This window comes from Sorghum bicolor, chromosome 2, assembly GCF_000003195.3.
Source record: "Sorghum bicolor cultivar BTx623 chromosome 2, Sorghum_bicolor_NCBIv3, whole genome shotgun sequence".
In the NCBI taxonomy this organism is placed as follows: Eukaryota; Viridiplantae; Streptophyta; class Magnoliopsida; order Poales; family Poaceae; genus Sorghum; species Sorghum bicolor.
Window position 1 is genome coordinate 9,520,299 of NC_012871.2, and position 24,721 is coordinate 9,545,019.

Below are 24,721 nucleotides of genomic sequence, written 5' to 3' on the forward strand. Positions count from 1 at the left end.
TCTTTTCTTGAGCTAGCCTTGACAAGTGTAAAACCCTGGCTTACCAATTTTTAGCCACTGATCTATGCAACCCAAGGAAACGGAGACACCCTTGCGGATCGGAAGGCTCACCATCTGTCCCGGCACGGCAGGGACATGATTCTTCATCTCTCCCCTAGAGCAGCGGCAAGCCATGCATGCATTGGCCATGGAGAAAACCATCGATCGCTTGCAAAGAGCACACGAAGAAGGTTAGATATATAGCATGTATATAAAGCCCGTGCAGGTGGCAGCCTTCCCCTCACCACCGTCGCCAACGCCAAGAACCACAACACAGACCACACAGGGAGGACGACGAAGGCGACCGCGCCGGCGCGACGCGCCATGGCCATGGCTCGCTCCGTGGCGCACCTCTTCTTTCTCCTCCTCCTCGTCTCCACCGCGCCCGCCGTGCGTACCATCCCCGACGCCGCCGCCGCCGCCGCCGGCGGAAACAACAATAACATCCAGGAGGCGTGCAGCAGGACGCTGTTCCCCAAGGTGTGCGTGCAGGCGCTCAAGGACAACCCGGAGTGCCAGGGCGGCGGCCCCGCCGTCACGCCGCGCCGCCTCGCGGAGCTGCTGGTGTACGTCTCCGCCGAGGTGGGCATGACGGTGGCGGCGTTCGCGCACCACGAGCTCAACGGCATCAAGGACGACGTGCTGTACAAGTGCCTCGACACCTGCTCCGAGGACATCGAGGAGGCCGTGGCGCACCTCAGCGCGCTCTCCCGCGACTTCTCCGACGCCAAGTTCCTCGAGGTCAAGTCCTGGCTGTCCTCCACGCTCGGGGGCACCTCCACCTGCGAGGACGCCTGCAAGGACGCCCCCGTCAGCGACATCAAGAACGCCTGCGTCACCAAGAGCTTCGAGTTCGAGAAGCTCCTGCGCGTCACGCTCGACCTCATCACCGAGGCTTCCGGCTCCATGTCCGCCGCTGAGGTCGCCCTGCCGCCCTCCGGCGGCGGCGCCAGCGCGCCGTCGTCGTACGACGCGGCGGCGCCGTCGTCCGGAGGTTACGGCCCGTCCGCTGGTGGCGCCCCCGCCAGCGGATCACCGGCACCGGCCCCGGGGAAGAGTACTGCTTCCGACGACGCGGACGCGACTGCATGATCGAACGACGCACACGCACGCCTTATGTGACAAGGATTTTGTTCTTTCCATCCCACAAATTTCCATAAGTATGCCAGTTTAGAATTAGAGTTATTTGGAGGGTCGAGCTGCATATAATTGTTAATTGATGCAAATATAATGAGGCCAGAAAATGGCACATAGGCCTTAGCTGAGTGTGTTTTGTTATTATTATTACTACTTTTTGATGGGATGGGTTGAAGGATTCGATGTAGCATTGATGTTTTCTTTTGCGAAAAATGTAACATTCATGTTAGCTATGTTACTTTGACATGTTGCAGCAGTAAAGCCATCATCTATTTTTTTTTTCTTCTAAAAACATATAATGCACTTCCATTCCAAATTAAAACATTAACTGTTACTTAGATTGTGTAGTTTATTGTTTGGAAAAACATAAGGTGATAATTGGAAAAATAATATCAAACAATTAAGTGTACTTTCATCATCAAACTACTTTTATTCAGACAACAGCTACTGGTCGAAGATTCCAATTAGATTTAGGCCGTGTTTGGCACGTCTTCACTTTGAAGCTATTTTTTGAGGCTTCAGCTCCATAAACAGCTCTATCGGTGGAGTTGGAGCCATTTTGGTAAACGGTTTAGCAAAACAGCTCTTTTCTTAAAATGTGCTCTCATAGAATGTCAGGTAGGATGAGGTGAAGCCGGAAGAAGCCATTATTTTTGGCTTCTTCACACCCAAAGCTCTCTAAGAGCACGTTTTTAAGGGCTTCATTGGTGGAGCCATTCTATTTTACCCTGTTTGGTACAAAATGGCTCCAAACAGCTTCTGAAGCCGTTGGAGAAGCCATGCCAAACGGAGCCTTAAAATGTGTGCATATCATTAGAAAAAGAAATGTACCACAAAAAAAAGGATCAGAGGGTGTGTTCGTTTTTTTAAAAAAAAGCTAGAGGAGTCGGGGGCCCTACAACGAATATATGAAAAAAAGTGAAAATAAGAAGTAGACAACAAATAACACCAGATTTTGTATCCATTGACCAAAAATAACAACTAAACTTTTTCTTTTAAGGGAAGAAATAATTATATTAAAGCTTTAACATAGTACTTAATCCATTCCAAATTGTAAGTCGTTTGACTTTTTTAATATCATGTTTGACCACTCGTCTTATTCAAAGTTTTGTACAAAATATCACTTTTTTGTTGTGTATTGGTTTATTAATAAAAGTTTCTTCAAAAATGACTTAAATTTGACTATATTTGCACAATTTTTTTGAATAAGACGAGTGGTCAAACTTAGGGTAAAAAAGTCAAACGACTTACAATTTGGGATGGAGGGAGTATATCCCAAGTTACACATGAAAAAAAAACTGAAATAAAAAATATACAATACTTTATCTAAATCTTTTCGTCGTCTTCTTTTATAGTGGCTTGCTTCGATGCAGTCAATGTACTAGATGGACAGAGCCTTGTTGAACATGTACAAAGTATGCTTCTTATGCCGAATTCAACAATCAACCTGAAAGCATTGGACATATCGTAAGATCCAATGTTCCGAAACCAGTCTAAAACATATCTAAATCGATAAAAGAATATCGACAGTATAAACGAACATCGGTAATTGCATCGTTGGGTACAACTTAGGATGCAGATATGTCACCTCAATTCTTGATTTTTATTTTTGTGCCCATTGACAATGAGATCAATGACCCAAGTAATTTTCCTCATTGGGAGTGCCCAGAATCACCAATCCCCATATAGATAACGGCCATAAATTGGTCACCTATTGATGAAATTGATGCCTGCAGTGGCGATCCTGTCGTGGCAATCACCAAAGTCATTGCAGGTAATAAGAACCCAACCAATACGACAAAAGAGAGATGGATTCCCTCTTCTTCTTTCCATTGTCAAGCTCATCGAAGAGGGGCCTAGACAACAACAATGGCGACAAGGAGCAAAGTATGGTTTCCTATTAGCGCAATGGCAGCTTTCCAAATATAACCTAATGTTTGCAAAATCTCTAAACTTATGCCAAGCCATGTTGTTTGTCCCACGACAAGCTAGGTAAGCGGGGCGCCTTATGCAAGCCTAGGTCAGTTGCCCTTCAAGGGATTGGCCAGGCTCGACTGATTTGAGCTTACCAAAGTCGGCGTTACCTAACCAAGAGGTCATGGCGACATCCCGCACAAAAACAGACACTAAATGGAACCCAAAAGCCCTGGCTTGGCCAAGCGAACAATCCAGAATAGGGAAGATCTCTCACCGCCATCTTGAGGATCGCTTGGTAGGGTCCGGGTCTCATGGGATCTTGTTAAGTACATAATAGAGGTTTACCTAATCACCTATATTAGCACCATAACAGTACAATTAACCTCCTTACTGATTCTCAACCAGCCAAGGGCTCAAGAACTATACCGGTGACACACACTTGGAACACACCATCTTGAATAGTGTAGGGCCTTAGTGAGGAGCTACATGCAAGGCAAGCACAACCATGCCTCCCTGCATGAGGGCTTGAGAGCACTCTTGACCTTGGGTGGCCTCAATTGACCTGCGAATGCGTGGAACCACGACCTCCCAAAAGCGCCATCCCAAGCAACTGTTCACTCGAGGCAACTGAATTAGGGAATCTCGCTCCAGGTCCTGAAAGGGGCTAAGAGATTGACACGCGGGCAAAGCTGCAGGGCATCAGAGCTTGCCAGAAACACTCTCGCACAACTCAGGGTCACGTCCAGTTGGTGACACAACATGACAAAGACACTCCTAATATGATGCACACCTTAGGAGGTGACTGGAACCACATTGTGCCCTACTGTAGCTCCCTTTGACTCTATCAACCTCTGTCCGCACTCTCTCGTAGGACTTCCAAGTCTAACCTTGGTCCATGCCCTCATTAGAAGCCCACTGAAGCACAATCAGCGTATACTTAAGCTTTATGGTGTATGTCTTACTGCATACCATCGAGGGAAAGCCCTTCATTGCCATTGTGTGCTTGAACCCTCAATGTAGATTCAAATGGGAATCCATAACCTCTCGTCATCACCCTTTTGTCGTGATGCTTCGCTCAACAATGGGAAGTCCCGTGTGATCGGAGCACATGACGAAGGTGGCAAGTTGCAATTCACATTTTGGTCAGTGGCGGGAGGGGCAGTGCGAGCAACATCTCCTCGCCGTATGCGCGATGTTTGGCGGCGGCCTCATAAAATCTGATAGATAAATGTATAGATGAGGTACCCATGCATAGCAAAGTACATTGTTGTTTATCTTCTTAAATTCAGTACTTTTTTTAAAAAAGTTCTGGGCAAAGCGAGAAGTAGGGAGAAACGTTCTTAATTCAGTAATTTATTGGGATAAGAAATATATTTAGTATATCTGCTGGAGAAATATAATCATGGGATAAGAAAATGTGCAAGGGCAAGCAATTCCTATATATGGAGTATCTACTCCTTCATTGTCTCTCTGAGACTCTATAGTATACGTGGCACAAATTTGGCTATGTCGATCGATGTAAATAAATAAAGAAGAGAAAAAAAACTGATGAAACAAGAATTTGAGCCACGCATAACCACCCAAGAAACCGGGGACACTTGTCGTAGACGGGGGCACATGGAAGGCTCAGCATGTGTTTCGGATGGCACACGCGTTCCACTTGTCGTCTCTTCACCTAAGCCCTAAAACGGCGGTATGCCAGACACGCAATGGCGTCGTGTGGCCCCTCGACGCCTTGAGCTCACAATGCGCACACACATATATATAGCCATGCACTCACCACCACCCTCTCAATCAATTTGTGACCAGTCACACCACCACCACCACCACCTTTACCACCGGGAGAGAAACGCGAGCAACCAGCGATCGCCATGGCTCGCTCTGTCTCCGTCGTCGTCGTCCTCCTCCTCTCCGTCCTCGTCTCCGCCGCGTCCGCCGCACGGACCGTGGGCGACACCGTGCAGGACGCGTGCAGCAAGACGCAGTTCCCCAAGATCTGCGTCGACAGCCTCGCGGCGAAGCCGGAGAGCCAGAAGGCGACCCCGCGGAAGCTGGCGGAGCTGTTCGTGAACATCGCCGCCGAGAAAGGGTCCGGGATGGCCACGTTCGTGCACGGCAAGTACAACAACGACGCCAAGGACAGCGCCCTGTTCAAGTGCTACGACAGCTGCTCCGACGACGTGGAGGAGGCGGTGGCGCACCTCAACGGGCTCGTCCGGGAGCCCACCGACGCCAAGTTCCTGGAGCTCAAGTCGTGGCTCTCCTCCACGCTCGGCGGCACCTCCACCTGCGAGGACGCCTGCAAGGACGCGCCCAAGAGCGGCGACAAGGACGCCGTCGTCAACTTCAGCCTCGACTTCGAGAAGCTGCAGCGCGTCACGCTGGACCTCATCACCGAGGCGTCCGGCTCCATGTCCGCCGGCATCGCACTGCCGCCGTCCGACGCCGGGGCGCCCAGCTCCTACGACGCGGCCGCGCCGTCGTCGTCCGGAGGAGGCTCAGCGGACGCCCCCGCCGGCGCTGATGCCGGCGCCGGCGCCGGCTCCGAGGGCCCTGCTGCCGCCAGCGGCCCGTCGTCTGGTGGTGACGCGCCGGCGGACGGCGGCAGTGCCGCCAGCGGGCCGGCCGCTGCTGATGCTCCGGCGGCGGCGGGGGCGGCGTCATCATCCGACGGGCCCTCTGGCGCACCAGCGCCATCGTCGTCTGATTCGGCCTCTGGCGCACCAGGACCGTCGTCTGATGGTGGGTCGTCCAGCGCTCCGGCGCCAGCGGGCGGCGACGACGACGACGATGCCGATTCCGACGACGGGTCAGCTTGAGCGTACGTGAGCGATGATGACGCGCGGGTTTGCTTGGATCATTAGGTGCCTACTCCAAGACGATCGACGATCCCCTTCTTCCCATTGCATTTTTTTTTGCCGTCCGGCCGTTTTCCTCTTGACAATGTATAATGATAATAACAGTGGATGATCGATCCTACGTACTTACGTACGTATTTATAGCTAGATGAAGGTGTCTGTGTAGTGACCCATCCATAGACGATGATGCTGACAGATCGCACGCAGTCTCCTTAGTCGGCTGATCCATTATAACATTAATGATATCAAGTCTTTCATGTTTTTTTATTACATTTATTTATGGCAATCAAACTAATGATCGATGCCCTGTCTTCTATCTTGTGATATGTATATATGTGTCCTTATAAAAAAAATTGTAATATAAACATATGTTATGTATTCGTTGCAACAAGTACAATGAGACTCTCAAAGATTTATTCAACAATCGCGTCAAAGAAACAGTACCGGTATCTCTATGCTGGGTATACAATCCTAAACGCAAGCTGTAATTGTGCAGCTCCACCAGGTTCGTGCACACGGCAACATCCTTCCTTCTCCGTCCTATCATCCAACCATTTTTAGACCGAAGACCCAAACAGAGTCAGTCTAGCAACCATCACAAACCAGATCGAGCAACTCCAACAGTTTGCTAAAACTTACTTGACAAATCTATAGTTTTGCCAAATCTCAAAATCAAATGCCAAGTGAAAAAAGAAACATTCTCCAACAGTTTGCTATTTGGGTTTGGTAAAAGAATTTGGCATCCTACGATTTTTGTCAAAACCACAAAATTGAGCCTCCAACAAGTTGGCAAAACTAGTTGGCAAATTGTGATACACGTAATGCCAAGCGATGGAGGACTTGGCATATTTGCCAAGTGAAGAGGAAATTTTGCCAAGCTCACGAAATTGACAAGTAGTTTTGCCAACTTGTTGGAGGCCGTTTTTTGTGGTTTTGGCAAAAATTCTAGGATGCCAAGTACTTTTAGCAAACTGTTGGAGTTGCTCTTATAAGTTTGGTGTTACACGAGCCATACTTGATGGCAATTTTTTTTTCTCATTACATGATTTCTCCTTGTTAAGAATTCCTCAATTAGAGTATTAATGGGCTCATATCGTATATGTCTTAGAGGCTATCATATATATATATATATATATATATATATATATATATATATATATATATATATATATATATATATATATATATATATATATATATCCTGAGAGCTACATCTACATAAAGAGACTATATGTATACCTATAATGACTAACGAAGAGATGACTCCCTCACACACTTGTCTTGCTCCTTTGAATTCTTGTACCATGTTCTTGAGGATTGGGTAAGGGAAACAAGATCTCATCTATAACTTCTATATACGACTCTTTCTTAAAATCAGGGACGAGGAAACAGATCTGGCAATCCGTAAATAGGTCGATTCTCAACACTCTTATATGTTTCCCTGATCCTTTGTCACCTTTCCTAAATAACACCCTTGTTTTATTGTTATCAATGTCAGAGCAACTCCAAAAGACTATAATATCCTTTCTAGTTGCTAGAAATAAAGATTTTGGTAAAAAAAAAATCCTCTAACCATTTCTTTACTTGCTTATCTAATACAGCCATCTTCTATTATTGATTCCTAATTTTTTGGTAGCCAAAGATACAAAATGAGAATGACTCTATAGTGTACACACAAGATATAGAAAAACTGTTGAACAGCGAAATATATATAGATAGCGGTTTTATGAATATGGCTCTTTAAATAATGATTCAGAGAGTGAATTTTATTTTAGAAAAACTCTTGGAGATGCTCTCAACTTTAAGTATGAAGGACCAATGGCAGGAAGATGCTTTTAGGGCTTTATTCAGTAAGTTTTATAAGGAGACATAAAACTTTGTACAATTTATATACATGCTATAGTTGGGAGTATTAAGGTCACCTTCACAATTATTTATCGTACTTAGAGCATCTCCAAAGGCTTTGGCAAATTGAAGAGGAAATATATAGTACATATATCCAGTATTTTTATTTTTTTTAGATATGGTGGCCGTCAAGGCTCGCAGATACTTGGCTCCGCCCTGAGCTGAGGATTGAAGGTATCCAGTTTCACAATTTTCTACTAAAACCAAGTGCAGCAGCTGGCACTTCCAGGACCAGGAGGTAGTGCCAACTTATATAGTGTTAAAAAGGCTTTGAGATGTCTAGCTTGATATATAGAGTCGCTCCCTAGTGTTCAATCCTGGGTTTGTCTGATGTTTGTTCCAGTTTCACATGTTTGCCGACTAAAAAATCATAGCTAAAAATACTGTTAGTTGATTTATTAAGAGAGAAAAATAGTGTTGAATAGCTGTCATTCGGCAGATAAGCTTAAGCGAATAGAGGACGCGGGCACGGTGCCCACGGATACCACTTTGGATTAATTAGCCTTAATAAATTTGTCTTGCAGTTTTTAGACGAGTTATGTAGTTATTTTTTATTAGTATCCGAATACCACTTCCAATATCCTAAACATTCGATATGACACTTAAAATTTTTTCACTGCAAAATAAACAAGGCCTATGTACTGCAACTAGGAGTCGAAAAGGTGTTGGATCATAGGTCCTGCAGGACACCAAGCATGGCGCGTCGCGGCCTGCACATGGCCTCAAGAGGAGCCGCCCTCGGCAGCATGAGCCCGGCAGCCCCTTCGGCCATGTCAACCTGGTCGTCGCCGACCCTGTCCCAGTCGAAGCACTGGACGAGGGTCCCCAGAACCAAGCCCAGCGTCCGCAGCGCGAGCGTCTCGCCGGGGCACTTGCGCCTTCCCAACCCGAACGGGATCATGAGCGCCTCTGCCGCCGCCGCCGGCGTCGCAGCTCCGCCTCCGCCGCCCTCGAACCGCTCCGGCCTGAACGCGGCCGGGTCTGCCCACGCCGCCGGGTCCCTATGGATGGCGTAGGCGTTCACGAGCAGCATCGTCCCTCGCGGGACGTGGTGGCCGCCGACCGAGCAGTCTACGGTGGACTCGTGCGGCACCAGCAGCGGCACGGCGGGGTACAGCCGGAGCGCCTCGGTGACGACGCACTGCAGGTACCCGAGGCGCGGCACGTCGGCGGCGCTGAGCAGCCGGGAGCTCCCCACGGAGGCGTCTATCTCCGCCTGCGCTTTCCTCAGGATCTCCGGGTGGTTCAGCAGCAGCGACATGGCCCATTCCGCCGCCGTCGCTGTCGTCTCCGTTCCGGCACTGAACATGCTCTGCAAACCAGCGTGGCAGAGGTCAGAGGATGACTTGATCGACGCTCATGTCGAACAAACGGCAATGACAAGAAGACGGAAGCCGCACTGACCGAGCACAGAGACATGATCACGGTGTCGGTGTATATCTCCGGCTCTGACTTCTGCAACGAGAGCAGCACGGCGATCATGCTCTCCTCCTCGCGGAGGCCGTCGTCGTCAAGCTCAAGCCTCCGCCGCTCGGCGTCGACGAGCCTCTGCAGGAACGCGTCTCTTCTCCTCACCGCGGCCATGATCTTTCTCTTCACCCCGAAGACATCGAACCGCCGCAGCAACGGGAAATAGTCCCACGTGTTGGCCGCGCCGACCAACGACGCCATGACGTCGAGCGTCTGCTTGAACTCGTTGGCCTCCGGCGTCATGTCCGCGTCCGCGTCGTCGTCCTCGTCGCGCGTCGACGTCCTGTTGTTGGTCGTCCCCGCGATGGTCTCCATCAGGGCGCCGAGGATGAGGCCGAACAGCCTCCGCTTGAGCTCCACTCTGGCGGCGCCACCGGGGGCGGGGGCCGCGGCGGCGGCACGGTGCAACCTGCGCACCGCCGCGCGCACCTCGGCGGCGATGGCGCCGGACATGATACGGCCGACGCGGCGCGCGGACAGGAGGTGCACCGTGGCCACGCGCCGGAGGTCGCGCCAGTAGGCGCCGTACGCGCACGTCGGGAGCGTGGTGCCGCCGAAGGTGACGAGGTCCAGCGCGGCGAACCGCGGGCGGGTCGCGAAGCACAGGTCGCGCTCGGTGAAGCACTCCCTGGCGCGCGCCGCGGAGGTGACCACCACGGCGTCTCGAGAGCCCAGGCGGAGCGAGAGCACCTCCGGGCCGTGGCGCGCGGCGAGGCGCGCCAGCGCGGCGTGGACCGGCTTCCGGAGGAGGTGGAGGTGGCCGAGGACCGGGATGGAAGGAGGGCTCGGCGGTTTATGCTCGCCATTCATCTTGCTGCTGCGACGGCGACCAAGGAGGATGTAGAGCGACGCGGCGACGAGGAAGGAGAGGACGGCGACGTAGACTTCCATGAAATCAGATTATCAGTCAGAAAAAAAGTAAACTGGAAATTAACAATTTGTCTCTCTTGCTATTCCTTTGCCGCGTTTGTTGTACAGTGTAGTCATCAGTAGGTAGTTTGTCAGCTGATGAGAGGAATCTGAGCTGAAAAGATGCTTATTTGGATCCAGACAGGGCATCCACATAGATACACTCATCATATACCAACAGCAAGTGAGGACAGGCGCTGGTTATCGAGTATCAAAGATGCCCTTGTAGCATCCTCCGCAACCAGCCAAAGCAGAGCCTATTCTGCAGTCACAAGGATGCAAGAAATGAGCACAGTAAAAACCAAAAAAAATACAGTGTTGTTTACAGAGCCATTGTTGGCGCTGTTGAGCTTCATGTATAATCATACTGACAGAGACTAAGTATAAGTACTCAATCAGAGACTGACAGGCAGACAAGAACTCAAACACAGAGAGGCACTGAAGCTGAAGCAGCAGTGCCCAAAAGACTGAGAGAAGACATCGATCGAGGATTCGAGAGATGGCCGCCGCGACGGCGTTGGAGGGCGTGAGCGTGACCCACCGGACGCTGGACGTGAACGGCATCAAGATCCACGTCGCCGAGGCCGGCTCCGGCACCGGCACGGCCGTGCTGTTCCTGCACGGCTTCCTGGAGCTGTGGCACTCGTGGCACCACCAGCTGCGGTCCCTGTCCGCGCTTGGCTACCGCTGCCTAGCCCCCGACCTCCGCGGCTACGGCGACTCCACGGCGCCGCCGTCGCCGTCCTCCTACACGGCGTTCCACCTCGTGGGCGACGTGGTGGCGCTCCTCGACGCGCTCGCCCTGCCGCGGGCGTACGTCGTCGGCCAGGGCTGGGGCGCGCTCCTGGCGTGGCACCTCGCCACGTTCCGCCCCGACAGGGTGCGCGCGCTCGTCACCATGAGCGTCGCCTTCATGCCCCGCAACCCGGCCGTGCGGCCGCTGGAGCTGTTCCGCCGCCTCTACGGCGACGGCTACTACTTGCTCCGGCTGCAGGAGCCTGGCGCCATGGAGGCCGAGTTCGCGAGGATGGACACCCGGTTCATCTTCAGGAAGATCCTCACCACCCGCGACACCGGCGCCATCTCGCTGTCGCCGGAGTGGTGGGGGCCGCAGGACCAGGACATCCCGCTGCCGCCGTGGCTCACCGAGGAGTACGTCGACCGACTCGCCGCCAAGTTCGACGAGACCGGGTTCGCCGGCGCCATGAACTTCTACCGCTGCCTCGACCTGTAAGAACAAATCCCTTTCACTGACGATTAACAATCTTAGACAAAGTGTGCTAATCTGTCGTGTGGTGTAGGAATTGGGAGCTGACGGCGCCATGGACAGGGGCGAAGGTGGCCGTGCCGACCAAGTACATCGCCGGCGAGCATGCCATGTCGTACAACTACACGGGGGTGCAGGAGTACATACACAAGGGCGGGCTCAAGGGCGACGTGCCGGGGCTGGAGGAGGTGGCCGTCATCGCGGGCGCCGCGCACTTCATCCACCTCGAGAAGCCCGAGGAGGTCACCGAGCACATCTACCAATTCATCAAAAAGTTCTGAGAGTGTGGCTGTTTGTTCATCAGGAACTCGTTCCGGAAGATATCATTTTAGGCCTTGTTTAGTTCCAAAAAATTTTGTAAAATTTTTCAGATTTCCCGTCACATCGAATCTTTAGACGCATGCATGGAGTATTAAATATAGATGAAAATAAAAACTAATTGCACAGTTTGGTCAGAATTGACGAGATGAATCTTTTAAGCCTAGTTAGTCCATGATTAAACAATATTTGTCAAATACAAACAAAAATGCTACAGTGTCGATTTCTCAAAAATTTCGGAAATAAACAAGGCCTAGCATAGCAGCCCTGCGAATCATGCGTTTGTGAAATTTGAATTTTAGGTTTTGGGAATTTCCGTGGCCGATGTTCGGTGACTTCTCTTCACGTGAACTGCAAAGAGAAAGAGGAGACATATAATAAGTTAAATGCTAGAAAATCTTCAATTAATCACCCTTCAACATTGGATCACCTAAAGTGTATGATCTTTTTTAAATCTCTGGAACATTCAAACATATATCTCGATAATAATTTAACACTAAAAAGCCTAAGATTGTATCATCTACCAGGTAAAGCTCTTCACCTCACTCATCCCGTCATCGCTTCTGTAAGACCTTGTTTGAATGTACATGTATCAACATCAATCTACAACCTTGTTTGAATGTACATGTATCAACATCAATCTGCAACCTTGTTTGAATGTACATGTATCAACATCAATCTGCAGCTCCGTGGTTGTTCGCTGGTCTGAAAAGTCATGGCTGAAATGTTGACTGATTTATTGTGTGAGGAAAACACTCCTGGCTGGCAGAAAAAGTACAACCGATAAGACAACTACTACTCTACCGTCCACCTGTATAACACTCCAAAATTTTTAATTTTGGATTGTTATTAGAAAATACTAAATTAAATAAGGATTTAAAATTTTTCTAAAATATTCCAAGATTTATTTAATTATTGAATTCCAAAAAGAGAGAAAATGTGGAATTTTTAAATTTTTATAAAGATAAGTGGAGGGTGTTTTGTTTTGTTTTTGTGTGCTCTGTGCCCTAGCTTTATTTGGTTTGTGTGAAAAAAAAATATGAATTATAAAATTTCTAGTGAGCCTCGTTTAGGTCCTTTCGGTTTTCGAAAAAAATAAAACAAAACTCCAAAAGTCATATTTGAAAATTAATTTATATTTGAGTGGAAAAATAATTTAAAAATATGTTATTAAGAAAATATGCTTTGTTTCTAAAAGTAGTAAAGAAAATAATTCTTAAAATAACCTAAGTTAATAAATCAAAATTTTGGTTTTTAAAGGTGGTGAAGAATTTGGTTCAAAGTCTTTTTGGAATAAAAAGAAAAAAATGGTTTTCTTCCTTTGTGGGCCGGCTCCTCTCTCTCTCGGCCCACCTCCTCCCTCCTCTCTCTCCTGCGTGGGCCGCGCTAGCCCAGCCCAGCAGCGCCGCGCCCCCTCCCCCCTGCCGCCTGAGTCGCTGATCGGCCGGGCCCGCGTGTCAGCCGCAGCGGCCTTTCCCCGCGCGCTGCCCTCTCCCACCTGCTGCCGCTGACGGGTGGGCCCCGCGAGTGGGACCCACCTGTCATCCCCGACCTCCGGCCGTTTCGGAGTCGACCGCAACAACCGGCCCCGACGTCCGCGCCGCGCGCGAATCGAGGATCGCCGAGCCACCCCAGCCTATAAAACAGACGCCGCAGCCGCCCGCGCCCCCTCCTAGAACCCTAGTTTCCTTCCCGCGTCGCGAAACCCTAGGAACCAAGCACCGCCGCCATTGCCGCCGACTTGAAGCTTCGGCCGCCGTCGAATCTTCGTTTCCGCTGTGTCTCCGGCAACGAGGACCGCCCCCCGAGCTTCGCGTTGAGGTGAGGAATCCGCCGGTGCCCTTCCCGCTCGTTCTCTCTCTCTCAGTCACGTGCGCGACCTCGCCGGAGTGAGCCACCGCCGCCGAACCGCCTCGCCGCGTAGACCGCTCCCTTCCCGGCCCTCTCACGCGCAGCCGTCGCGCGCATCGGCCTCGCCGCGACCCGCGCTGCACGCCCGTGCCCTCGGCACGGCCCCTCGTGCCCCGTAGTGCAGCCATGGCGAGCTGGAGCACCGCGGCCATGGCGCCGCCGCCGCGGACCACGCCGCCGCCGTGCGCGAGCCCCGCCCGGCTCCCCGGTCCACGGTGGACCGGTGGACCCGCGCCCCCGCACGCGGTCCACGGCCCCCGCCCTGGACCGGCCCTATCCCGCAGCGCCACGTGGCCAGCAGGGCTGGCCACACCGCACTGCTCTGGCCGTTTTGCAAAAAGCCCCCTGTGGTTTTCAGTAATCAACCCGCGATCCACTATAGTTCAAAAATATTTCGAATTAGGTCCTGTTTTTAGCCGTTTAGCCCCTGGATCCATTGGTTTTTATAGATTAAGTCCAAAAGGCTTTTAAAAATCAGTTTAAATTATTTAAAATACGAAAAATGGTTTGGTTTATTCACAGTTTTGCCACTGACATAGTTTTGGCCATAGAATCCACGTTTTAACTCCGATTGAGTCCGTTCTTATCACGTTAGTTTCGTATCGTCGTAAACTACGCTTTGGCAGTAATAGTTACCTCGTTTGACCATTTAGATTTTCACCATAAATACAAAATAATTAATGACTAACTAAATGCCCTTTTAATCTACAAAGTACAATTTAGGTTTACACTTTGGTATATTCTTTTATAATCTAATATCAACTTTGTTAATGTTAACCTAAGTATTTATTAACTATGACTCTTTTAGTTAAACATAAATTATATAATTAATTTGTTTAATATTTATTTAATGAATTTTTGATTAAAAGCAACTTAGGTTTATAATTTGATCTTTTGTAAATAAATAAATGCCCATGTTATTAATATCAACCTTAATTTTTCTTTATTAATTATAACTTGATTAGTTTAAACATGATATATAATCACTTGATTAGTTGCTTTAATATATGCTATATTTCAAAAACTATAAATGCTTAATTGGCTTCAGTGGTGTATAGTTTTTTATAAATAAAATACGACCAGCGTGTAGTCGTCTTCTTCGTTACACTTCGAACCTCGAAAGTCGTGTCCGATTAACTATAGCTCCGTTCTCAATCGTTCTTGCGTTGTCTCGATCGTAGCATCAAGCCGTGTCGTTTAGTGCGCTCTTTCTAAGCTTTGCTTTTGATTGATGCTTGTTCTTAGTCGTGATTGTTTGTTTGTCTGTTTGTGTTGCTTGTTTGCTACGAGTAGAAGAAGCGTGGTTTGTCAACGGTGAAGACCAGGAGCTAAGGACCGACAGTCGAAGCAGAAGTTGGAGATCAGAAGAAAGAAGCCAAAGAATTCTGAGCAGATATACACTGGGAATAAAGGCAAGTGCAGGCACCCTTTGATCATATTGTACCTATGAACTTTAAATACATTTACTTTCCATTGCATGTGTCTTAATATTGCAAACCCTAAGGACATGACTAGTCTTCTACTATATTCCTTGTATGCCTGGGTTTATACATGGGTAGTATAGTGAACAGTAGATATGCTTAGTTGCTCTACTCATCTAATCTATATAATAATAAAAATAATGATCTTGCTTAATAAATTCTTCAATGATGATTAATGATTAAATGGTGAACAATGGTCACTTCGGTGATGGAGATGTTGCGGTGCTTGCGAGCATCGTGTTTTGGTTGAGGACAGGGGGAGCGGGTACTGTTGGTGGTCCGGTTTGCCGGGCGTACCCGTCTCTGCTCTCCGTAAGGACTTAGTCAGGGAGCGGTCCTCTGGGACTTACAGTGCAGCTCCAAGCTATATGGCTCTGGCTTGACTAATTATCAGAACCTCCGCTGGTAGGGTGTTACTTTCCGGGTAGGCGTAAGGAAGTAGCTTGGGTATTCATATTAAGAGGTCGGTCAGTTCGGGGTCCCATTGCTATGGGCACGGCTGCCGCGCGCCCCGGCAAAAACTTACGAGTGGCATCCTATTAGTTGGACCCTGTGAAAGGTCTCGTAGTGAAACCCTGCCTGCTCACCTTGGTAGTGTTTTGGGGAGTCGCGACTCCGGGCGAATGGGAATCACGACTTGGAGTGAACGTGCACACCTCTGCAGAGTGTAAAAATGATATATCAGCCGTGCTCACGGTCACGAGCGGCCCAGACCCTCACTTGATGAGCAAATTGGATTCACTGGATACTTGGAGATGGAACTTGGCGAGGTTGCTACCTCGTGTTTTGGCGGAATGGCTATTCCGCGTTGGCAGGATTGCTATCCTGTGTTAATAATTGGGGTTAATCCCTAGACTACTACAATTATTAGGATAGTCATTTAAAAGATGCTAATTACTACTTGCACTAATTAAGGGTTGGGTTTATGCTACTCATAATTAGTAATAGGTTGTTCTTATAATAGTCATAATTAAAAGTGATCAACTAAAATGCTACCGCAGTCAAACCAAGACAGCTTTACCTTGTTTTAAGCCTTGCATGTCATTACTTTCCGTCTATGCTTGCTGAGTTCGACATGAACTCACCCTTGCTATTTTCCCCCACACCTCAGTGTGTAGTAAAGTGCTGCTCAGAAGAAGGATAAAGATATCGTGAAGTTTTCTAGAAGTATATCAGAAGTGCTTGGCGTACGGAGCCCCCAGTCAACCGTCCCTGAGAAGATTGGAGCCTAAGAAGTTTAGCTACTGTTTCCGCGTACTCTGATGATTGTAAGTGTTAATATAAATATATTTTCCGCTATATATAACATTGTTTTTGATATTTCTATTCTTTGTTGTATGTGTGGACTTTCTGGGCACACATATGACGACTCTGGTCTTATTTTAAAAGCCAGGGTGTGACAATCTGCGTGTTATGTATGTATGGCGACGAGAAGAGGAACTCCTGGCAAGAATAGTTAGGAACGGAGGGTTCCAATAGGTAAGAAGAGAGATTTTTAGTTGAGATTGTGCCAGAGAGAGAACAATAGAGAAGGGATAGAAAGATTTAGAAATAGTTTGAGGTTTCTAATGCAAAATTCTTATTAATATTACAAAATATATAATAAATCTTATAAACCCCAAAAATACTCACCAACTCTGCCAATGCAAGACAACGATGTCATAGACATAAAAACCATAGCCAATCGCACAAGCATTGTATAAATCACCAAAGCAAGAGAGCCACAGAACCAACATAAGGAGATCCACTAATCACCATCATTGATGAAAAGCGATCAAAAGAAAAACTTTATTTGATAAAAACTAAACTACTAGATCTACTAGAGGGGTGGATTCCTGCTCTCTCTTCCTAGTACTAGCTTGAGGGAGGGGGTGTTAAAAAGCTCAAAATTTGTTTGAGGGATTCAACAGATGATGTGGGCCATTTTTTAAATCAAAATAACAGAGAGTATGATGTTTGACATATTTTCATTTGTTTGAACATCTTATATAGTTTTTTTAATGTTATACTCCACTCATTTCAAATTATAAGACATTTTGACATAACATATATCTAAGTACATACCTAAAGCAATGAATCTAAAAGAAAAAGGCCGAAACATAATATAATTTAAAATGGAGGTAGTACATTGTTATGTAGAAAGTATATACCCGCTTTGCTTGCTTTCTAGTACAACCAATCATATATAATATAATATACACATTATTACTTGTTTATTTAAAAAGGTACTCAACCAGTTAGTTTTGTTTTCAAGAGATTGGTTAACCCGCGTATCTGTATCTACATGATACAATACCATACATACTCAAACCGAGGGAAAGCACAGCACTAGAGCTATTGAGTATTTGTTATTAGACTAAAAATATAACTTTAAACTAGGTTGGATTCCTCAGAAGCACCTACGAGATTCCTTTCACGTGTTCCAAATCCACGTTTTTAAGAACATCTCCGGAAGTTTTCAAAATCCACTCTCAATCTTGATTTTTTGGCGAGATTGAAAAAACTATTCTCCAACAACTCTCTATATAACTCCCAAGAGAATCTATTCAATTGCGCAGAAATATACAAATCAATATGCTAATTTGAAGGTGAATGAGATGGAGAAGAAGTAGGACAAGTTTGGTTTCTGATATAAAATTGTTTTCTATTATTTAGAGCTAGTATTTAAAAATTAATAAAAACCAAATAAATATACTTACAGTTTTTTAGCCGTTTAAAAAACTCAATGATTTACCGATTGTTTTTTTAAAACTATTAGAGATGCTATTACTGTATTATACACAGAGAAAAACCCTATAAGAAAGAGATAATATTTTTTAATTACGTGTGGACGTAGGAGTACATGCTCCAGCCACCGAATAGTCAAAACACAAAACTGAATTCCTTTCCAAAAAAAAAAAAACACAAAATGCTGCTCCCATGGTTCGAGTGCTACTGGACCTGCCTCGCTGGAAACTGTCCAAGGCACGCCACTTCAGCACGTGACGTCGGCTCGGCACATGCCCGCGCTGCAGAGGCTCGCCGCGCCGCCGCCGCCGCCGGCGGCCCCGTCCGCACGACGCAGGTCGCTGACCCTGCCACCGCCGCCACGTCTCCCACACTGCTCCTCCTCCTGGAACAGCCGGAGGCGCTCGCCGCTGCGGCCCTCGGCTACCGACGCCGGAGCGCCCCGCGGAGGCCCGCTCCCGGAGCCAGAGGAAGTCGACCAGCTCCTCCTCACCGCCCTCCGCGCCGCTCGCATCCGCGACGAGGAGTCTCGCCGCTCAGGTATATACCTGGCGATTTTTGTCGTGTTGTTGCTTTGATTGACTTTACGATTTGGGGTAGTACTCCTGAACTGTTGCGCGCCACCTGTTCGACGAATCGTGGAGAAACTATAATTGCTCATCATGTGCTGCCTACAATCGTGATTCTCTTTCACTTCGACAGAGCGAAACATCGGTGGATTGCATGCTATTTTGACGGTCATTGTGAACTCATTTAAAAAGAGAAAAGAGAATGGAACAATGTGGTGGTCAGGTTTAATACTTGATAGGAACTCGGACTACATGTTTTGAGAGATTATCCAGTTATGCTCGCAGGTTGTATATGACCTGGCGGAAGTGGAAAACTTCTGAGTGTATTATTGTAATGTCACTGTGGATACTGGAATCCTAGATTTTTGTGATTCTTTTGGTTCAAACAAGGCGGCTTAGGGTTTACAGATTCCTATAAAAACATATGGCAGCTTAGCTTAAACAGAGAATATATAGGAACATGTCTATATTAGTACACAGTTGTCTTCTGTTGTTGTCCTGTTACTTATTTTCTAGTAGATCGATATTTGTGTTTTGTTGTCAGACTGCCATTTTCACATTGTTTGCTGTTTCAGCAGAATGTGTTGGTTTATTGTGCTGCAAAATTTTAGGAACAGAAATTGTTCTTATGTTTTTTTAAGGTTGAGCATGTTTTAATAACAGCTGAGGTACAAACTTGATTAGCAAAATATTTACCTGTGCAGATGGCTTAGTGCAACTTTTGTTATGTGCTTTGACTTCATTTTCTAGTCATGTATTCACATTGAAAGATGTTAAAATTTCTCATGAGTCATGAGGTAAATGTTGATGACATATCTGCTAATGTTTGAACCATGCCGTACTCTTTTCCTTGGAAAGCTTTGATAATAATCACTAAAAAGTAAGCTTCTTTTGCTTTAGATATTTTCTATGTTAGTTGCAATGTAATTTAACAAAGTTATGCTTGCAGATCCTCTTTTCATTGATCCATATGCTGCCGTTCTTCTTTCACATGATGTGGCACATCATGATATGGGTTATCTAGATTCACAGGCAGTGCCTTGGCAAGATCATTATAGGCTAACAACCAGATATATTGATGACAAAATACAGAATTTGATCAATAATTCAGAAGATATTAGACAGGTAAATTTAAGTAAATGTTGTGCTAAACTCTTTCCTTCCAACTGGTTGGGAATATGTTATCTCATTCCTTATAGATTGTTCTGTTGACAGATGGAATGGACACTCGTCCGTACAGGCTGAACTGGCCAAGGTTGTCTGTTATATATGATGTGTCACCAGGAAAAGTATTCACTGCAGCAACTCAGCAGCTCAGAGGTGTAGTAAAGACTTATCAGTCACAAGTTTCTTCTTTTTGTTTGTTTCGAAGAATAGATGATAGGGCTTCCTTACCATGTTTATGCTATAGTTCAACAAAACATATGTATTTTCCATTTACTTTCCACAATATGCCACCATTAGTGCCTGAACCTATCTAGTCTGGTCAGTTTCAGTTGAGGCACTACTAATAATTTGTTGGCTGGATTTTGAGCCCTCAAATATAAAATTTTTTCAAGCTCTTCTATCCTTCAAAAAATAAATGTAGTAATGAAAAAATATAGCTTTTCATCACAAATGTCAATTATTTAAAACAATTGTAGTAGTAACCAAAATGTAACAACCTCATTCCCTGTATACCCCTAATAATTTCTTGTGCTATGCCTCACTGACATATTGGGCTGTTTATTCGAAAACATATTGGGCTCATAATGAACCTATTCAGTGGCATATGAATGATTTTCTTACTTCTCTAAGGAAAACTTATAGAGCTTTAGTAATGATTGCCAAGAACTCATGTGCATTTATGTTTCTTATGGGTCACAGGAACTGGAGCGAAAGTGTCGCGAAATTGTGTCTTGCTTCATACTTCTTTGGAATCCCATGATTTACAGGCGGGGTTGAGCAAAAGTGGTTTCAATGGGAATAGGCTCAGCTTGTGGGTACTGCAGGTAACTAGCTTAACTTGTAAGCATGCTAAATTTTCAGTTTGTTTCCTTATCATCTTATTCAATTCTATCCAGAAAAAAACATATTTAAATAAGTGAATTTACAAATGTTTTCATTGGCCTTGAGCACAACAGCAGTTCAGTTATGGTATATATGAATGTTAGTGCAGTCAGTAACAACAGCTTGATAGTCTTCTTTTTCTAAAATGAAGTTGTATTGGCATTGCAGGGTTTACCTCTGTCCACAACCACAAGTTTGGAAAATCTCTTGTTTGTCATAAGCAATTTAGCAATGAAAGGAAGTATCTTCATAGGAGAACTGCCCCATTTTCCAGACTGTAAAGCACCAATGGACATGGTTGATTAAATATATATGTCAAAATCACATATGATCTTTTAAATGCGTTGTCAATAACTGTTTCCCTGTATGTTGTTTTGCAGGGCTTGGAACAGGACAATCTGGAAAAGCTTTTCTTTACTCATGGCTTTCGAATCAGCTTTGTGCAATATGACAATGTTGCAAAGGGTATTGGATTAGATCTAGCTACTCCATGGGAACAATGTGGCAGAATGCTTTTTGTTGCAGAACAGCTGCGGCTTTCAGATGCACAGGTGAGCCAATGAATAACTTCTGCTTGATATTTTTTTTTTCGCTACAGTAATTTTGAAGATGATCTGAGAAGATCTTGGGATCATTATCATGGCCATGATCTCAAATTCCTTTGTCAGAATATGTCTTGGTAGAGGGACTTCTTACTGATTTCTGGTAGACACCATGACATCTAAATCCAAATATTTCCTAAAATGTCAATCTGGCATGCGCCTAGAACTATCTGTAACTTTTTTGCCAAGAAGAGCCAGACAAAAAAGTGCAGGTTTTACACTTTTACCTTTAGATGACCTATGTTTAGTTATCACCGTCGAATCTGTATGAAATATATTACCGACAGTACATATAAGTACCCTTGCATAAGAAAACATGTACATGTAAATAAATCATTGAGGACCATTGTGTGTTGATTTGAAGCGATTTAGACTGTAAGAGGAAAAGGGACAGATACTAAAAGTTTTGTCAAAAACCCACTCCACTAATGTTAGTAGATCACTCACTGCTCTGTATGGTGAGAGCTCTGTAAAGAAATTTTATTATTAATCTGACCACCAGGGCCCAGCTGGAATTTCTGGTAGGCGGTCATTGCTAGCTAGTTCCAAGTGGCCTTTGAAATGTCAAAAAGGCTATCCAGTTGTAATCTTTTGTGTAGTTGGCAAGCCAAGAGATCAAATCCTTGCATCAAGTCTGTCCCTAGAAAAGAAAACACACATGTGAAACAAATTCATTAGTGAATCTCCAGTAGATTGCTAGCTCAGAAATAGCAACTGGTGCAACTTCTCGCCGTATCAATGTCCCAGAGACCCTGAAGGAAGATTTGGATTGCTGCTTCTCACCACCTGTAAACATCATTAGAACCTCACCAAGTATCTTTCCAACAAATCCTTCTAGCAATATCATCCTTAGGTTTGGAATAATGCAGGCCCCGTAACATTCTCTGGTGGCGCTTTGAAAATTCGTTTGAATATCATTTTTTCCTGTCATTGGTAGACGGAGAGCTTCCGGATTCATTTTGGAAGAATGGAGGAGGATGCTGACGAAGAAGGGTTTGAGGAACTCTAGTTAGTTCCGTGGCATTTGGATTGAACGATAAGCCTTGATTGCAGTTTGGGCTTGTGCAGAGACCGCCGGCATGGATTCTGAATAGAGCTGGTAAATGCAAGACCATGCTTGTACCTAATCCGTGCCAGCTTCCTTCTTGGAACGCAGAAGAATCAATGGAAGTGCCTATTGTTCATTTTTCATTTCACATGTTCTGTAACGCTTTTGTATTGTTGGAGTAAACGCGTGACTGAACTGAACCTTTTTATCGTTCTCTTCCCTGAATATTTCCAAGTGACCCCACCCCAGCTGTGGCGGCCTTGTGCATGATAGAGTATGGCTTTTGTATTTGGTGCAAAAAGAACAGAAAACATAGGCACGGCATGTGTCGGAGCATATTTATTGGAATATATATTTATGCATGATATCGAGCAAGCCACAACAAAGAAATAAAAAAAAAATTCCGTTGCCGGGACTCGAACCCGGGTCTCTCGGGTGAGAGCCGAGTATCCTAACCAGCTAGACTACAACGGACTGTTGCATTACATTTCCAAGAACCAAATCAATTTTTCAGTCCGTCTGCCATCCAAGATTGTGAGTGCGTTGCTTACCGTTTGTTTCAAGCCAAAGGTTTGGCAGCCAAAACAACTTTACTGTCTGTTTCGAGCCAAATATTTGATAGCCAAAATAACTTGTAATCTAACGGAGGAAAGGAAGTTGCTGAATTTTTTTTGTCAACAATCTTAGACCACCAAATTGTACAATTAAAGGGACAACTTATATGAATTAATTCATATTTTTTTCTAAATTCAAACAATAGTAAAATTACGCATTTCTTGAACAATAACAATACAAAAAAATCAAGCACCTAAAATATAGATAAGTGGGGTAATAAAGAGCTAATGTAGATGTTGCAAGAACATTATATTAAGAAAAAGCGAACAATAACATGGATATATATAGGTGTGTTACGTCACACAAGAAACATTAATAGTTAATATATATGTGAGCATAATTAGGGAGGGTTTGGATCAGAGAGTTAATTATTAACTCATGATTTTGGATACCAATTAGAAAGCCTAAATATGAGCTAATTACTGCTAAACTAGAGCCTAGAGGAATGCATGGCCAATCTCAGTCTTGAGTTGCTGACAGCTAGCCTAGCGCACCAACTTGCCCAAAGTACTAGGTAGGTTAAACTCAAGTGGCCATTACTGTTTTATTCTTTCATGATATGTCTGTGTATATATATCCCAGTCTAACACCAAGTGGTCAAGTTGATAAGGCTTGCAATTTTACAACCAGCTAGTGTGCATAACGAATCATTTCGTGCAGGTGTTACTGATGATCGAGTGCACCCTCACCAGGTAACACAGATTCATGACATGGCATGTGGGGTGGCTTGCATCCACATTGTCATGAGCTCACTATATAGCTTGTTTGACGCATGTTACGGATACACACACATGCGTTCACACATACATTGACATGGCTCCATCACTTGTTAATAATTTGGCTTTTTGTGCAAAGTCAAACCCATTATTACTTGGTTCAGTTAACTATCCCATAATATAGATCGAGCTCCTAATAAGAAGTAGCAAGCTGTATATATATCGTTCTGCGTCTGCATCTCGGATTCCGTCGACCTAGCTGACAGATCGAGCTCAATAAGCGACCATTTCTTATGGTTGACACAGCCATCTCATTGGGAGATATATATATATATATATACATGGGACGTAACTTTACAACGTAGCTAACTAAGATGCATATGTGAACACAGTTCTCTCTTGTCATTTCAGATGAGTTCGTTCGTAATGCATGCACTTCACTAGAAGTACCTGGGAAATGTGAAATTTTATTACTAACGATCGAGCTAATTAAGTGAGATTCTTCCGTTTTCAGGAGTGGATGATGTGAAACCATGTGGTATGACTCAAATACAGAGTCAACCCTATTTTGGATAGGAATTTTCTTGATATTTATTTAAGTCCAATTTTTTTTCCGGTGTTAATTTAGGCATCATCAATGACAGCAACAGCCTAGTGGAGTGGCCTTGAATTTCTGATTTTGCGTGTGCTAGCTTGGATTTTACTACTATAGGAAAACTTAACCATGACAGGCTTTTTGCATTTACCGTGACGGTTTTCGCAATCGTCTCTGTCATAAGGTCACGGTTAATCGTGGCTTAATTGAGGAGGATTAGTGATCACATCATTGTTTCATAAACACACATCATTCATATATTTGTAACCCTTTTTTCTTGTCGCTCCAGTTTTTGATCCCCTCGAACTTCGGATCTAGAGCTAACTCGCTTTCCTTGTTGAAGAATGTTCGACCTTTATGTTCGTCCTCGCACTGACAAACTTACAATCTTACATATGTCTGGTACTGTTTGTCTAAATTCTAGATCGACTTATCCCTTTTCCACCAACCTTGTGCTTTCTTGAGCTACCGCCAGCTAATGCTGTTACTGTTTTAGGTTATTAGTTCTTGGATTTTGAGTACTCTTTTCCACTCAGTGTAGACCCCTTTTGTGTTGTTGGGATTTCCATATACCGTCCACTCACCGGT

At 45.6% G+C, this 24,721-nt stretch overlaps 5 protein-coding genes and 1 non-coding gene across 7 annotated transcripts; 4 read left to right on the forward strand and 2 right to left on the reverse strand.

The window, feature by feature from the left end:
- On the forward strand, window positions 241-1,437 carry LOC8054410 (pectinesterase inhibitor). Its single transcript, XM_002459570.2, has one exon. It carries the CDS (start codon window positions 364-366, stop codon window positions 1,129-1,131), a length of 768 nt encoding a protein of 255 aa, XP_002459615.1. The 5' UTR covers window positions 241-363; the 3' UTR covers window positions 1,132-1,437.
- Window positions 4,892-6,348, forward strand: LOC8054411 (nischarin). The gene has a single exon (XM_021453046.1). The coding sequence runs from the start codon at window positions 4,965-4,967 to the stop codon at window positions 5,910-5,912; it is 948 nt and encodes a 315-aa protein (XP_021308721.1). The 5' UTR covers window positions 4,892-4,964; the 3' UTR covers window positions 5,913-6,348.
- LOC8054412 (isoflavone 3'-hydroxylase) lies at window positions 8,409-10,244 on the reverse strand. Its single transcript, XM_002461713.2, has 2 exons — window positions 9,261-10,244; window positions 8,409-9,168 (listed from the first exon to the last, which is right to left on the reverse strand). The coding sequence occupies exons 1-2, from the start codon at window positions 10,215-10,217 to the stop codon at window positions 8,527-8,529; spliced, it is 1,599 nt and encodes a 532-aa protein (XP_002461758.1). The 5' UTR covers window positions 10,218-10,244; the 3' UTR covers window positions 8,409-8,526.
- LOC8081811 (epoxide hydrolase A) lies at window positions 10,315-11,960 on the forward strand. Its single transcript, XM_002459572.2, has 2 exons — window positions 10,315-11,465; window positions 11,537-11,960. Exons 1-2 carry the CDS (start codon window positions 10,735-10,737, stop codon window positions 11,781-11,783), a joined length of 978 nt encoding a protein of 325 aa, XP_002459617.1. The 5' UTR covers window positions 10,315-10,734; the 3' UTR covers window positions 11,784-11,960.
- LOC8054413 (putative S-adenosyl-L-methionine-dependent methyltransferase MSMEG_1480/MSMEI_1444) lies at window positions 18,114-22,569 on the forward strand. Of its 2 annotated transcripts, XM_002459573.2 has the most exons (7): window positions 18,119-18,479; window positions 19,458-19,633; window positions 19,708-19,828; window positions 20,375-20,499; window positions 20,726-20,854; window positions 20,938-21,108; window positions 22,097-22,569. In XM_002459573.2, the coding sequence occupies exons 1-7, from the start codon at window positions 18,212-18,214 to the stop codon at window positions 22,166-22,168; spliced, it is 1,062 nt and encodes a 353-aa protein (XP_002459618.1). In that variant the 5' UTR covers window positions 18,119-18,211; the 3' UTR covers window positions 22,169-22,569. The 2 variants fall into 2 exon arrangements, with proteins under 2 accessions (XP_021308044.1, XP_002459618.1); XM_021452369.1 differs by lacking the exon at window positions 20,726-20,854 and having other exon boundaries at window positions 18,114-18,479.
- On the reverse strand, window positions 22,609-22,681 carry TRNAE-CUC. The gene has a single exon. It is a non-coding gene; the product is annotated as a tRNA-Glu (tRNA).